Here is a 15,588-nt window from a genome sequence, read left to right as displayed (position 1 = left end):
CTTTAATTAATCCTTTTCTTACTAAAATTGGAGGGAGATAAAAAACCTTAGTAATCGTTACGGATAATATCCGGACTATGGGTGTGTCATTGGCAATGATATTATAACCACTCCTGGAGTATTACAATGGGCTGGTCATTGTCAAGGGCACTTTCAAATATTGTGCTGCTCTGCCCGAGCGCACTGCAGTGTAGATGTGATAAGTCCCACTTCACAGAACATAAACTGAGACTCAGAGAGGATATATGATGCTTCATAACACCAAATACAGAAAAATTTAAAGAAAAAAATGTCCCGTAGTCAAATCAGTACTGTTATTTTAATCACCTTTTCTGCACTTGTATTATTAAATTTTAACAAAATGAAATACTCCATCTAGTATTTTGTACCCTGCTTTTACACTACATCTTCCCACCATTAAATATTCTTGGAGAAAATCATTTTTAATGAATGAACTGTTTTCCAGCCTTTTGTTAAAAAACATCTTTATTGGAGTATAATTGCTTTACAATGGTGTATTAGTTTCTGCTTTATAACAAAGTGAATCAGCTATACATACACATATATCCCCATATCTCCTCCCTCTTGCGTCTCCCTCCCACCCTCCCTATCCCACCCCTCTAGGTGGTCACAAAGCACCGAGCTGATCTCCCTGTGCTACGCGGCTGCTTCCCACTAGCTAGCTATTTTACATTTGGTAATATATAAATAAGTCCATGCCACTCTCTCACTTCGTCCCAGCTTCCCCTTCCCCTTCCCCGTGTCCTCAAGTCCATTTTCTACGTCTGCGTCTTTATTTTCCATTCTTAAGTTGGGCCATCCGTTATTTAACCAACCCCCTATTGTGGGATTTTTAGGTAGCTTCTAATATTTTTTCTATTACACTACTGGCTGAGATGAATATTCTTGAACATAAGTCTTGTACATAAATTTGACTTTCACCTTAGGATAAGATGCTAAAAGCAAAACTACTGGCTCAAAGTGTATGAACATTTTAAGGCTGTTGATACACAAATTGCCAAATTACCCTCCAGAAGGTTCGCACCAATTGCCATCCCCATCAGCAGCAACAGACGAAAACGGCCTTTTCCTTACATCCTTAGCAGCAAATTTTGTGCATTCTTAAAACTTTCTACTAATTAGATGAGCAAAAAAGAAATAGATTTATAACTTGCGTTTCTTTGTTAGGTAGTGAAGTTGAACATCTTTCCATATTTATTGGGGATAAGCTTCTGTTCTATTGTGAATGCCCTGTCGCATCTTCTACCCGTTTATCTATCACTGTGTTGGGAGATGCTGGGATGCAGAACCTCCTTCGGTGCCTGGTGTGCTTCTGCTCCTGCTGACACAGAGTCCTCTCTCAGTGGAAGATGGCTGCTCCTTAGCACTGAGAAAAGTCAGCACCCCTACAGCCCGCCATGGGCCTGGAACTGATGTCTCAGTGGCTCTGGAGGAATTACATTCAGGTCCCTGGATTTAGCAACTCACCAGCAACCAGAACTGGTACTTCAGGACTAAATGACTCTGCAGTGTATCAGTTCTCATGAACTTGACCTTCTTCCCACCTTTTCACCCACTGACTGAATCAGGCCAAGCTGCGGTGGAGACACAGCTTCGTCTCTCTTCTCCCGGGAGTGGGACTGAAAAGCCAGTACAGAGCAGATCATCCCTGCAGACACTCGCTGGGTGACCCCGGGGCACAGCAGGAGGAAAGAAGGGTGATCATCCTCACCCTTCTTGGAGGGTGGAGCCACGTTCCAGAAACAGATGCAGTAAGCAAGAACCACACAACCACCCAGATGAACTGGAACTCAGCAGTTGGAATGAATAACCCCTCCTTTCTGCAAGTCACTGCTCACCCTGTGCCTCTCTCCATTGGTGAGTGGTTCCTTCTGGCTTGAAATCGCTACTGGTGACTTACCACTGCTGGTGCTTTACATTGTTGTTTCCCCCACGAGAATGTCAAGTTCAGGGCATCCAGTTCCTCCGCGTGAAACCCTTTGTAGTTGCTATGGGTGAACGGATGAGTGAGAGAGAAATGAACAAAACAATTTTTCCCTAGCACTTCCATGCTGTTTCTAAACGACAGGTTTCCACAGCTCCCTCCCCCATACAACCACAGACTCTTTGAAGACATTTCTCTCTCTCCCCGCATGCCTGGCACAAAGGGGGATAAATGCTAATCGAGGGAATGAATGAACCAAACCTTATCTGGATCACAATAACGCCTACTTGAGCTCATCTTTCTTTTTTTTTTTTTTTTTTTGATGTTTTAGTTTAAATTTTATTTCCTGCCCCCAAACATCCATTAAGCGCCCAGGAGAAGGAAAAGGGGATGTGACTAGCAATAGAGAGAAATGTTCTTCACAACAATGGCCATGGCAAGCTTAGGCACTTTTGGTGAAATCTCTCTGGGAAGTACTGGCAGAGGACTAAAAGGCAAACTGACACAGAAGTATGGCTTGGTGTGCATTTCCAGGCTCTGCCTTCTTTCTCATCTCTTGGTGGCAGGCGGAGGAAGAGGAGAAAAGGTTAAACTTTTTGATAAACCGGCAGAATAAGCTTATCACATCCTCTCACTATCTCTGCATAGGTTCTAGTCTCTGCAGCATTATATAAGCTTTGCCCAAAGTAATGAACAGTTGAAAGTCAAATGTAATACTTCACCAAACAACTTAAAAATGCTTGCACACCGGAAAGGATGAAGTTGCAGAGAACACAAATGGACCCAGAGCAACCTTTGCCAAAAGAGAATATTGTGCTAAATGTACAGCCATAGCTCTTTTCCATATGAAGAAACAGTCAGAAGGATAAAAGAACTTGGTCAAAATCACACAAGTAAGTAGGACGGAATCTGCTCTGTCCGTCCCAAGGGTTGTGTTCTTTAACCACCAGGCTAGCTTTTCTCAAATCTGATTCATGCATAGAATAACTCTACCCCTCTGTTTGCCTTGAATATTCCCTGTTTATACGTATGCCTGCTGCAGTTTTTCACATTGCCCACTTTGACTCCCAAAAGCAACCGAGAATACACAATACTTTGGTCACTCTATCCAGGGACCACTGTGGTGGGACTGCCCAGGAAGCTTATTAAAAGTGCAGCTTCCAGAGCCCTACTCCAGATCTAGATAAGTTTTCTGAGGGTTGGCTCAAGAATCCAGGTACAAGTCTTTTGAAGTGGTTTTGTGGAACCCCCCAGGTGAGTCTCTCGCTCTCTTAAGTTAATAAACCATTAATTCTGCCTCCCGCAGATGCCCAGCCAGGTCCTGTTAAGGTAGGAGTCCCCGCACCACATCAGAGGGATGCTCCCAGCCAAGTCATCTCTGGAGCCTTGGAGAATCTGGATGGTCTCGTGCTGGCCCACCTGCCATGACAAACCTCCTCCAGAGCATTCCCCTTCACGTTTTACCTTCTACCACTCCCAAAGGCAGTCTGCTCCAATGAGGCCTGACTTCGTCTGTCCTAACGTGCACCTGCTCATTCAAGCAGTTTAGGAATACAAGGTGTTGTGGTTCTCAACCAGGGTGGCCCAACCTCTAAAATAGTAGTCCAAGCAGCCTCTGCCTCCTGTGCACATCCCCTCTGCAACAGCCCCAGGGAACGGATGCCCCATCCTTGCTTTTTCAAGGTCGGCAACAGGGAGTCCCCTCCTAAAGAAGGTTCTCTCGCATTGCCACACTCTCAAAGGCTGCCCCCAGTGTGCTTCCTTCCTGTGGGCCTGATCAGGCTAAGGGCAGAGTTGTCTCTTTCCTTCTCTGAGTCGGACCAAATCGTCTTAGTAACACCTCTTCACAGTGGTGACCGTGCGTTTCACGGGGGCTGCTGCGGAGCCTTTATCTCATCCTTTCATGGTGGAGAGAGGGAGGATTATAATGATTTTTACTTCTAGGGGAGAGGGGAGTGTAATGGTTATGTTGTCATTTTGTATTATGTCCTTTGGTCATGAACTTGTTTTGAATTTCATATGAAAATGGGCCCACCATTCCCACTTTGTGAGGTCATTCAGCACCCTCATTTTGCACCTTTAACATCTCTCTCAGTATCACTTGGAAATGTTTGAAATGGCATGAGCTTGTCCTCACATTCCTATCAGCTGTAAATCCGGAGCCCCAACATGAACCTAACCATTGAGCAGAACACCTCTCCACTACCTGTGTAACACTGGGTAGGCCCCTTCACCTCTTGCTTTTCTTCAGTCCTCAGTTGTGAAAATGTGAGGGTTCTATGAATTTATATTTGGGGCAGGACAAGGACGAGGAGAGTGTGTCTTTGCTTTTATTCTTCCAAACTGGAATGTCTTCCCTCTCTTCCCCATGGGTCCAAATCTCACTTGTCCTTCAGGCCCACTGCCAAGGAGCCTTCCCTGATTCCCCAGTCCACACAAATCTCTGCCTCTTAGGGTCAGTGCCATACAACCTAGCTCCCTCTTACGTTCATCTTGCCTCTCAAGCCAATCTCAGAATGTGGGTCTCTCTTGCCCTCCTGGGGCCCCTGGGGCTGTGCCAGCCCACCGGCACGCCCCACGTGGGGTGTCTGCTAGACCAGGGCATGGGTGGGGAGACCCAGGTGGGAGGGGCCAGGCAGAGTACCTCTGCCCTCCCCCTGCTCTCCTCCACAAAACTGCCCCTCCTCCTGAAGCCTGACCCCCAAGTCACAGGTTCCTGATTATGACCTCACTGGGTAGTGATGACCTCACCGGCCTTCTCACAGTTTCCATGGCAGCGTAACTGCCAACGTGCTGCCCTCAGAGAAACTTCCCTGACAGTTCTCCACCAGAAGTTCTCCAACCTCTTTGGTTGTCTGAGGGAGAATGTGTGACCGGATCCTCTATCTTTACCCGAACCTGTGCTCTGTTCCGTGGGTGGGCAGTGCGGCAGGTACACCGAGACCGGGCATCTCTACAGGAGCCATGGTGTACACACCACCTCACCTGGCTGCCTCATGTTCCTGTGGGGCTTGCCCACTACGTATACCTGAGCGCGTTCCCAGCTGTAAGTAATACCAGTGACCTGGGACACCTTCAGGGACCCACAGTGCTCACTGCTGAGGACAAGTGAAAGGTCATCCCTGGACAAGTGTGCAGGATGGTCCTGATCTTTATAAATGTAGCTTCCCCTTTGGGCTACAGGATGCTTCCATTCAGACCCTTTCCTGATTGGCCTCTTAGCAAAAGACAAGTGCATTTTTGTTGGCAAATGGTAACTGGAGCAGTTTGAGGAAGAGGGCCATTCTTGAAACACACTTTCAAACCCAGGCACCTCTGTGCTGCCATGTAGACATCTACATCGGTGCCCTCAGACACATCCCATCCTGAGCTGCTGAGTACTAGGGGAGAGGGTAGTGCCATATTGACGGGAAGACCGGAAGAACCAAGAGGGGTGTTGAAGTGCTAATGAGACTGGAGGGCTGAGGAGATGGTGTCCCAGGAGGCTGGGTTGATGTGAGCCTAGACTTGGTACCGAGAACGCGGTTCTCAGTCTCCTGATCACTCTGCCTCAGTATTTGGCCTTGTTCTAATCTACAGAAAAGTATCAGAGGGCTAGAGTTCAGTGTGGTTGAAACAGGCAGTATAAATGGGGCCCAAGAGGGGTTGCCAAGGTGGGAGGGGTCCTTAACCAATTTTTATTAGATTAGTTTTTGCCAAAACTTGAAAGACATTTCCATTAAAGCCTCAGAAGTGACAGACTGCAAGAAATGTTTTCTCTGTTGTGGAAGGGAGAGATGGAGTGGCTCATGATTGCAATGACTTTCGGGTTCTACTGTTTTCCCTGGAAACGGTGAAGAGACTTCCTCATGTGCTGCAGCCGTAGGCTCTAGGAATTGCTCTTGCAGCCAGTGTCCCTTCTCTAGGGACTCATAGAGGTGGTGGGCCAAGGCTGTGTTCTGGATGTCAAGTAGATTAAAGGTCTTCAGCCAGAAACTGGGAGAGACGTGAGAGAGGGAAATTCTGGCAGGAGGCTGTGTACAGCAGAAGTGACTGATGAGTTCTGATTTTCTTTGCAGCAGCAGTGGCTCCCGTTTCTCCCCCTACCCCTGGTCACTACCATGTCCTCTACCGAGGGTTTGGAGAAACGCAGTTGGGCTGGCATGGGGAGACATACTGCCTGGTTGGTGGCTACCGGGCCTACGGGGATGTTCCTTTGGCCACGCCAGCAAAGGTGGAAGCAGAGAAGCCAGTCCCCAGACGTGCTCCCAAGAGAAAGCACGCTCCGGAAGAGTCAGAAGAAGACCTGGGTTGCCCCAGACCCAAAATCCGGCGATTGGAGCATTCAAGCCATTTCGGACTAGAAGGTGCTTTGATTCTCAAGCAGGGTGGCCCAACCTCTGGGCGCATCCCCTCGGCAACAGCCCCAGTAAACGAACGTACAATCCTTACTTTTTCAAGGTCGGCAACAGGGAGTCCCCTCCTAAAGAAGGTTCTCTCGCATTGCCACACTGTCAAAGGCTGCCCCCAGTGTGCTTCCTTCCTGTGGGCCTGATCAGGCTAAGGGCAGAGTTGTCTCTTTCCTTCTCTGAGTCGGATCAAATCGCCTTAGTAACACCTCTTCACAGTGTTGACCATGTGTTTCACGGGGGCTGCTGCTGAGCCTTTATCTCATCCTTTCATGGTGGAGAGAGGGAGGATTATAATGATTTTTACTTCTAGGGGAGAGGGTGGCGCCATATTGATGGGAAGACCGGAAGCACCAAGGGGGCTGTTGAAGTGCTAATGAGACTGGAGGGCTGAGGAAATGGTGTCCCAGGAGGCTGGGTTGATGTGAGCCTAGACTTGGTACCCAGAACGCAGTTCTCAGTCTCCTGATCACTCTGCCTCAGTATTTGGCCTTGTTCTAATCTAGATAAAAGTATCAGAGGGCTAGAGTTCAGTGTGGTCGAAACAGGCAGTATAAATGGGGCCCAAGAGGGGTTTCCAAGGTGGGAGGGGTTCTTAACCAATTTATATTAGATTATTTTTTGCCAAAACTTGAAAGACATTTCCATTAAAGCCTCAGAAGTGACAGACTGCAAGAAATGTTTTCTCTGTTGTGGAAGGGAGAGATGGAGTGGCTCATGATTGCAATGACTTTCGGGTTCTACTGTTTTCCCTGGAAACGGTGAAGAGACTTCCTCATGTGCTGCAGCCGTAGGCTCTAGGAATTGCTCTTGCAGCCAGTGTCCCTTCTCTAGGGACTCATAGAGGTGGTGGGCCAAGGCTGTGTTCTGGATGTCAAGTAGATTAAAGGTCTTCAGCCAGAAACTGGGAGAGACGTGAGAGAGGGAAATTCTGGCAGGAGGCTGTGTACAGCAGAAGTGACTGATGAGTTCTGATTTTCTTTGCAGCAGCAGTTCCTTCGGCTACGCTAGCAAAGGTGGAAGCAGAGAAGCCAGTCCCCAGACGTGCTCCCAAGAGAAAGCACGCTCCGGAAGAGTCAGACGAAGACCTGGGTTGCCCCAGACCCAAAATCCGGCGATTGGAGCACGGTGCCAGGAGGTAGACCCCACAGAATCTTGCTGGCTGAGCCATTCTGAAGAGAGGGCAATGGTGTAACTGCCTCAGGCAGCGAATGCCTCTTCCTGCAGTGACCCACCACGTCCCCCCACTGCCCACTGCCACAGATCACAACCTGCGGCGTTCTGTTTGAGCCTTCCTCAGCCAGGAGCCTCCTTCCACACTAAATGGCCATAAGCAAGGAGCCTCAGAAACTGACGTTTGAAATGAGAGTCTGCCCTGAACATCCCAGGGCTGAAGCTGGCCTGGAAGAAAACGTGACGTTCCTCTGCTCAATCCTCAGGGGCCCCTTTGTCAGCTGAAGACAGAAAAGTCTGCACTCTGCGAGCCGAGGAGGATGCAGGAGCAGAGACAGGGTGCAGAGAAGCCTTAGCAGTCTACCACATGGGCTCCTGCTCTGAGCCATTGTCAGCTGCCACCACCACAAACCAGGGGGGAGCTGGGTTTTTTGAACCTGAAAGCAGCAATCTGTGGCTTCCCAAAGAGCCTCCTGCCTGGGGTCTCAGGAGGCAGGATAGAGAGACCCAGGAAGACCTGCTCCCTGAAGCAAGAACAGGATGGAGAGTCAAGCAGCACGCACCCTGCCCGGAGATTCACATGCTCCTTTATTCCCAGCCCTTTCTGCCCCAGGAGGGTTCCTTACTGCTCAATGTTTTTCTGTAACAGATTTCTAGGGTCGCCAGTGCTCACACTTAGGTCACTACCCCTGTGCTAGGCACTCCTGCTACCCAGGAAAGGTTCCAAAGGTGGAACAGCTCCAGGGGGTGCCAGGGATCAGAGCAAAACCTTGAGAGGCTGGGGATGAAGGAGTTTGGGCACAGTCCCTAAAGCACCTCAGTGGTTGAGCTTCTGTGAGAAGGCGCATCCCCTGTGTGTGTGTGTGTGTGTGTGTGTGTGTGTGTGTGTGTGTGTGTTGGGGGGAGGGGTTCCCCAGAGGAGGCAGCTAGGGGGAGGGCCTGAGGCTGGAAATGGGGAATGGCGTGCGGCCTGTGAGCAAGCACACGCACTTAGCCCTTGAGGTTTCTGCGAAAGCTAGAGCCACAAGGGCCACGAGATAAGGCAAGTGTAGCAGCAGAACCCAGGTGCCAGGTCTTTCCTCAGAACCTGTACTTCTCTACGAGGCCAGGCCTTCCATGCTGAGGTAGGAGGGATCCTGGCCAGAAGGTCGGCCAGCAGCCCTGAGAGGAAGGTTGCTGCGATGGGGGCTCTGCTGCCATGGAAATGACTTCATTTCCTTCCACTCAAATAGCCTACTGACTGGGTTCCTTCTCTGTTGAGGAAAAGGGTCGTTGACTCTCCCCAGAAGGTGTTCAGTTCACATCCCAAAAGCCCCTCTCTTCAGGCCCTGGGGAGGTGTAGCAGCTCCTGAGGGCGCTCTTTCCTGAGGCTGGCTGACAGAAGTGTGGGGGTTCCCTGAGAGTTCCCGGGTGCTGGTTGAAGTCCCCAGAGAATGGTCATGCAGGTTGGGGAGTCAAGTAGGTGGAGAGAGAAGGTCGGGGGCAGGGGGCCCCTTGCTGAATCCAGAGCTCACAAGGTTACCCCCCCATTTCCAGAAACTCTCTCTTACCCCACACCAGCCCACATGGCCCCGTACCGGGACACCGGGAGCCCAGAGCACCTGTGGCCGCAGAGATGCTCGCACGCAGCCCTCGGAGTGGGCGGGGCCGGCTGCAGGCAGATGGGGGACGAGGTGTGCTCCCGGGAGGCCTCGGGCTGAAGGTGGCCCTCTGACAGAAGCGGCCCAGCTTGGCCAGGAAGGTTAGAGGTGGGGGAGAGCAACCTAGGGCGCCCCCTCGGAGCAGCGGGAGTGGGAAGAGGCGCAGGGGCGGAGGGAACCCGCGACGGGAGGCGAGTGGGCTCTCAGCAGAGGCCAGCTTAGCCCGCGGGAGCTGCCTCTGCGCAGGGGGCGGGAGGGCAGTGCCGCCCCGGGGCTGCCGGGCTTCGCGGATCGCGGCTCTCCGCACACGGCTCGCAGGGCTCTGTGACTCTGTATCCCCTCGCGAGGCCGCGCCGCTGGGTGGCCTGTGTCGACGGGCACAACCCCATCGCCCGCCCCTCTCAGACCCGCCTCTGCCCACCTGCCTGGCCCTGCGCAGCTTGCAGCCCGGGGGCCTCGAAGGTCCCCGCGCACTCCGCCAGCGGCCTCTGCTGTGTCTGCTGCTGCTGCTGCTGTGTCTGCTGCTGCGGCCGGGAACCCGCGTCCAGACCACGCCGGGCACCTCCAGCACTCCAAGTCCGCGGGAGCGCAGGCGGGCCCTGAGGCGGGACTTCCCGCTTGTGGACGGGGGGCTGCAGTGTGTGCGGGTTGGTGGGGGCCGGTGGGGGCCTAGCCTGGCCCTGGGCAGGGGAGGAGGTCCGGAGCATGCAGAGCTAGTGGGGAGGCTCCCTCACACCACCCCTGGATGTCCTCTCCATCATCTATGGATGCCCTTCCCCTTCTCTGTCATCCCCTCCCTGGTGGGAAGCCCTCAGCCCAGGCCTCAGCTGCTCCTAGTATAGTCTGTGTGACAGTGGGAGGTGGGGGACCCCCCGGCTGGCCCAGGCCAGGCAATGTGTCCTGCCTGATCCCAAGACCTAAGGAGCCCACCCATTTGCCTTGACCTCCCTCCAGCCACAACGACATGCCCCTGGTCCTGAGGCAGTTTTACCACAATGGGCTCCAGGATGTTAATCTGTGCAATTTCAGCCATGGCCAGACCAGCTTGGACAGGCTGAAAGACGGTCTCGTGGGTGCCCAGGTACCAAAGGGACACACAAGGTGCCACCATGGCTGCTGGGGAATGTGGGGCAGTTTGGGGGCCTCAGAGACCACAGCTTAGTCACATTGGAACTAAGTTACCATAGTGACCTAGAAAGTGCCATGCCATGGATGCTGGGGGCTACAGGGGTCACAGTAAGCCAACCTGACGGGCATCCAAGTACCACAGAAACAGCAACGCATTCCATGTGACATCTGGGCACAGTGGGTGCTGTGCCAGCTGAGGAGGCTATGAGAAGCCCAAGGAGTTCCAAAGCCCAAACCAAGCCCTGGCCTTCCCTCAGTTCTGCTCAGCCTACGTCCCATGCCAGACCCACAAACGGGATGCTGTGCGCCTCACCCTGCAGCAAATTGACCTCATCCGCCTCATGTGTGCCTCCTATTCTGAGCTGGAGCTTGTGACCTCAGTTACAGGTAGACGGGGGACTTCCCTGGGAGTCCAGAGGTTAAGACTCCACGCTTCCACTGCAGGGGGCTCGGGTTTGAGCCCCGGTGGGGGAACTAAGAGCCCTCATGCTGCGCGGCATGGCCAAAAACAAAAAGGAAAGGTAAATAGACTGGTGGTGGTAGGTGCTAGGGACTTCAGTAAGCTACCCCTGCCTCTGAAAATGATCATCTGACCTACCTGCCCCCAGCTCTCAACAATACCCGGAAGTTGGCTTGCCTCATTGATGTGGAGGGCGGCCACTCACTGGACAGTAGCCTCTCCATCTTGCGTACCTTCTGTGCGCTGGGTGTGCGCTAACGTGACACTCATCCACACCTGGAACACGCCCTGGTGAGCGCAGTGCAGATGGTAAGGGCCCAGTGAGGCAGGGATCTGCCCAAGATCACGCTGGGGCCCAAAGCAAGTTTACCCCTGGGATCCAGCCCTGAACCTGGGGTGGGGAGGGGAATGGAGGTTTGCAGAACAAGGCTGAATCCCCAGAAGGGCCCTCCTACTGCCAGGCACAGCCCAGTTTGGGTCCCTCCTCTCGCACCAGGGAGTTGCAGGTGTAGACGGTTCCATAGAACCTCTTTCTAGGCTCTTGTAGCCAAGTCATGGCCACCAGTCAGACTGTCTCCTGGCCATCCTGCAGGGCACAGAGCTCAGCAAAGGGTATCCACCCCTTCTACAGCAATGTCAGTCGGCTGACCGGCTTGGGCGAGGTAAGGACCCGGGTTCCATACCCTGCCCCACATGAATGTCCAGCCCCGCCTGTTCCCTACAGATAAATGCACACAAGGTAAATGCAGCCCTGATGCCCTCTCCCCATCCTGTCCCTGCAGAAGGTGGTGGCAGAAATGAACCGCCTGGGCATGATGGTGGACTTGTCCCACGTCTCGATGCTGTGGCACGGCGAGCCCTAGAAGTGTCACAGGCACCTGTCATCTCCCACTCAGCTGCCCGGGGTGTGTGCAAGAACACTCGGAATGTTCCTGATGATATCCTGCAGCTTCTGGTGAGAGACTGCCCTGGCCCTCAAACCTAAAGCAAGAGGTTCAAACCAGGAGCCCTTGAACCTGAGCCTCTTCTCCCTCAATTTCCTCAAACCCCAGGTTAAATATCTTCTGCCCCCAAAACCCACGGTCCACAGCCCCTGAACTCTTGAGCCCTAGGTGGGGGTCTAGGTGGTAAGATACTCCTCCAAACCCGGAAACCCAGGGCCAAGACACCACCCAGACCAGGGCTGCGGCTCTTCCATTCACACAAACCCAGAGAGGAGACGACTCTGACCTCAACACCTTCCTCACAGGGGCCGAGAGCGTGAACAGGCAGGTGGCGTGCTGGGGGCCAAGCTGACTGTCCACCGGTCCGCCCCTGCAGAAGAAGAACGGTGGCATCGCGATGGTGCCCTTGTCCGTGCAGGCGCTGCAGTGCAACCCGTTAGCCAACGTGCCTACTGTGGCAGGTGAGCCTCACCCTGGGCTCTCTGAAAACTCTGATTTGGAGCTGAAGCTGGGTCCAAACTTGGGGAGGACTTCAGAGGAGCCCCAGTGGTTTGACCCACCTGTTGGCAATAGGTACAGCTCCCCAAACCCAATAACGGACGGTACACGCACCTTGGTGTCACGTGGAACTGGAGCCACGGGATCAGAACTGCGGTACTGATGGGTATCAGGGAGGCTGTCAGACACAGAGCCCGGGTGCTGCCCATCTGTGCCTCTGCAGGGGCTCCTAAAGCGCACTGCCCCTACCTCTGGCCAAGGGACTGGACAGCTCCTTAGGTCTCTGGGGTCTTCATCAGTTGTACTCTTGTTCCTCTCTCATCCTCCACACCCGGGGAAAGGAGCCCCCACAGGTTCTCAAGGAGACTGGGAGGCAGGGTGAATCGTGGGTGGGAAATGGCCCAAACAGGGGGCTCTGGGGTCCACTCCAAATCTGAAGTCCAGTCTAGAGCCAGCTGGGATCACTTCAGATCAAACCTCAGGGCCCTCGAGTTGGTCCTCTCGGTGCCAGGCCACGAAGGAACTGGCCTGTTTGGCCTACAGGCTGCAAAAAGGGGAATCAACAGAGGCCAGTCATCACCCCCACCCCTGCCCTGGAAGCCCCACACTGCTGACTTCCCATTCTTCAGATCACTTCGACCACATCAGGGCAGTCACTGGATGCAAGTTCATCGGGATTGGCGGAGATTATGACGGGGCTGGCCGGTGAGTGCTTCCCCGTGGCTTGTCTCGGGCTGGCTGGGCAGCAGTGGGGCTTTCACAGCCACCGTGCCCACCACACTGTGGTCCTCATGGCCTTGACCATAGCCTCAGGTGTGCTGGCCCAACTGGTATCTCCCCTCTCCCAGGGTCTGCTTCCTGGGCTCTCCTGTTTGGCCCTACTCTAGGTCATCATATTTGTCTAAAACACCACACAGAGCTCATCTGCCCAGCATCTGAGCCCATCCAGTGCCAGCAGACCCACGACCTCTGAGCAGACTCTTAGCAAGGTCTGGGCTGGGCTGACCATCCTCTCTGCCTGCAGCTGGGTCTGTGCATGCGGGGGGGGGGGGGGTCAACCCAGTTCTTAAAAAGCTTTTCTTCTCTTTATAAATGGAGGCAAAAATTGCATTCAGTGAAACGCATAGATCTTAACAGTACAATTCAATGACTTTTGACGAATAGTCGAGGCGCTTTTGGGGCCTTCCTCTGAAGGATGAAGAGCAGGAGTGAATCATTTACTCTCTCCAAGTCTCCATTTTCCATATCTGACCAGGGCTGGGGTTCAGTGGACGCTGGACACATAGGGTTTTGGTTCTGACTCAGGACCAGGGAACAGGTCTGAGGCCCAATAGCTGGCTGGCTGGCGGCGACACAGGTTCCCGCAGGGGCTGGAGGACGTGTCCATATACCCGGTACTGATAGAGGAGTTGCTGAGGCGTGGCTGGAGTGAGAAAGAGCTCTGGGGTGTGCTTCGAGGAAACGTGCGGTGGGTCTTCAGACAGGTGGAACAGGTATGCTGGGCTGGGCAAAAGAGTAGCTCTGAGCAGGTGGTCTGAGCAGGTGTACGTGGGGGTGCTGTGAGAGGTGCTGCCCGCTGACTGCCGCCTCCAGGTACGGGAGGAGAACGAGGGACAGAGTCCCTTGGAGGATGACTTCCCAGATGAGCAGCTGGGCAGCTCTTGCCGCTCCGTCCTCCCACGTCTGCATCAGAGAGAGGATCCGGCTCCAGACCAGAAACTAACCAGAGCTGCGGTTCGTGGGAATCCCATTTTGTCACCTAAGTGGTCATTCTCAAAATCTTGCCCCCACATGGGCCCAGGCCTCACAGTTATTGCTGCCTTCCCAGTCCTCATTGTTTGGCTCTGGTGATCCAGTTAATCCTGCCAGATGTCACTTTGGCAGCCACAGATACCCCACAAACTTTCCTTGCATGCGAGCACAAACATTTCCTATGTATTATTCTTTTCTGATAATTCTTTCAATGTATCCCTTCTGGCTTTGTGCAAAGTGATTCTTTGCCTTGTACACGGGGACCACATCTGGGAAAACATCACCGCACCCTCATAAGTTACAGGGGGAGACCCGAATTGGCCAAGCCATGACAGGAGCTCGCCGCTGCTGAGCTCTGCAGATCCCGCTCCTTCCACACAGTTCGCCAGTTCCGCAGCGAGCTCATCTTTCTTGATGTTCTTCCCTTAGGAGACGTGTACAACGCAGCAGGATTCTCAACCCGTTCCCCGTGGTCACTTGTGCTAGATGGAGCTTTGCAGTGTTCTGTGCCGGCCGTGGGCTGCTGCTGGAACACTGTGTGACAACTGCCTGCACAGGACTTCGGGGATAATGAAATGTCTGTCTTCCCAGCCTGACGCTGCTGAAAACCACGCTTCCCAGAGAAGGAGAGAGATCCAGCTGGTCCACACCTGCATACACATTTGTTGACATGTGCAGATGACAGCAGGCTCTAGCAGGACCCACATCAGCCTAAATTCAAGAACTCGGGTGCCAGCCCTTGACAGCAGCTGAAGGGGGGTTTACAAGAGATGCAACCTCGAACCATACCCTAGGCTGAACCAGAGATGCTGTTGGAAGAAATAGGCCGTTGTGTCACATTCACGAAGAGTTTGGCCACGAGAAAAGTCCCCCAGAGCCCAGCACTGTGGGAGAGGCCTCACCCACAGAGCAGGGCAAGTGTCCCAGGCAGGGTGCCCCGAGCCCAGCACCCCGCCAACGCAGCAGGAAGGCGCCCCCCCTACGCCCCAGACAACGGGAGCTCTCCCTTCCTGAATAATTGAGCATCTCATCCAAAAGAGGTTCTCTTCCCACCCAAACATTAGAGCTGCTAAATATTTCAGGATCCCTGGGTTGTAGAGGGTCACTCGCCGTGCCCTTTGGATAAATGAAGCCAACGTCAGCTGCTTCTGGGCTGGCCTTGAACAAAACCATCAAGATGGAAAATCTCTGCTCCTGCCCTCCCTCCCGTCACCCCCCGTCAAGCCTTTCCTGCTGCATGCAATGACCCGGCTCTTTTGTGAGCAGGTGAAGAACACCCACTGTGCGTGCAGTTCTGTGGTCCCTGCAGAGATGAGGTGGGTGCGGGGGACCCTCAACCATGCTGGCCTCTGCTGCCATCCCCAGGGCCCTTGATACGGGCTTCAGCACAGCACAGCCAGCCTCAAGAGGCCTGTGGGACCACTGGGGCCCCGGAGGCGATCCCCTGGATGTTCCTGGGAACGCTCCCACGACTCCAAGGCGAGCCGTGCCAGCACCCAACTCCACCAAGCTGTCACTCCTTACCTTTCCCCGATTCCGTTCGCAGCCCCCTCCTCATACGCATTCTCAAAGCTTCCAAGGGGGGTGACCCCACTTCTCTGCTACAACTCCACCCTGAAGGCAGCCCCCGCCTGACAGCACCGCCCGCCCCCCCGGCAGG

The 15,588-nt window shown here is 53.6% G+C and overlaps 1 protein-coding gene and 1 pseudogene across 1 annotated transcript; both read left to right on the top strand.

The window, feature by feature from the left end:
- Nucleotides 1-4,810: 4,810 nt before the first annotated feature.
- On the top strand, nucleotides 4,811-7,475 carry LOC130706133 (DPEP2 neighbor protein-like). The gene is made up of 3 exons (XM_057537382.1): nucleotides 4,811-4,877; nucleotides 6,004-6,158; nucleotides 7,350-7,475. Exons 1-3 carry the CDS (start codon nucleotides 4,811-4,813, stop codon nucleotides 7,473-7,475), a joined length of 348 nt encoding a protein of 115 aa, XP_057393365.1.
- Nucleotides 7,476-8,939: 1,464 nt separating this feature from the next.
- Nucleotides 8,940-14,062, top strand: LOC130706159 (dipeptidase 2-like; annotated as a pseudogene).
- Nucleotides 14,063-15,588: the final 1,526 nt, after the last annotated feature.

Source organism: Balaenoptera acutorostrata, chromosome 21 (assembly GCF_949987535.1).
Source record: "Balaenoptera acutorostrata chromosome 21, mBalAcu1.1, whole genome shotgun sequence".
NCBI classification, from domain to species: Eukaryota; Metazoa; Chordata; class Mammalia; order Artiodactyla; family Balaenopteridae; genus Balaenoptera; species Balaenoptera acutorostrata.
Note: the sequence above shows the minus strand (reverse complement) of the source record. Positions and strands in the feature narration are given on the sequence as shown.

Bases quoted from the DNA above. Each gene is read 5' to 3' on its own strand.
- LOC130706133 (XM_057537382.1), top strand. From the start codon at position 4,811: ATGTGTGACCGGATCCTCTATCTTTACCCGAACCTGTGCTCTGTTCCG. The intron at 4,878-6,003 runs GTACACCGAGAC...TTTTCTTTGCAG, and splicing joins GTGGGTGGGCAGTGCGGCAG to CAGCAGTGGCTCCCGTTTCT. The intron at 6,159-7,349 runs GTGGAAGCAGAG...ACGCTAGCAAAG, and splicing joins CTTTGGCCACGCCAGCAAAG to GTGGAAGCAGAGAAGCCAGT.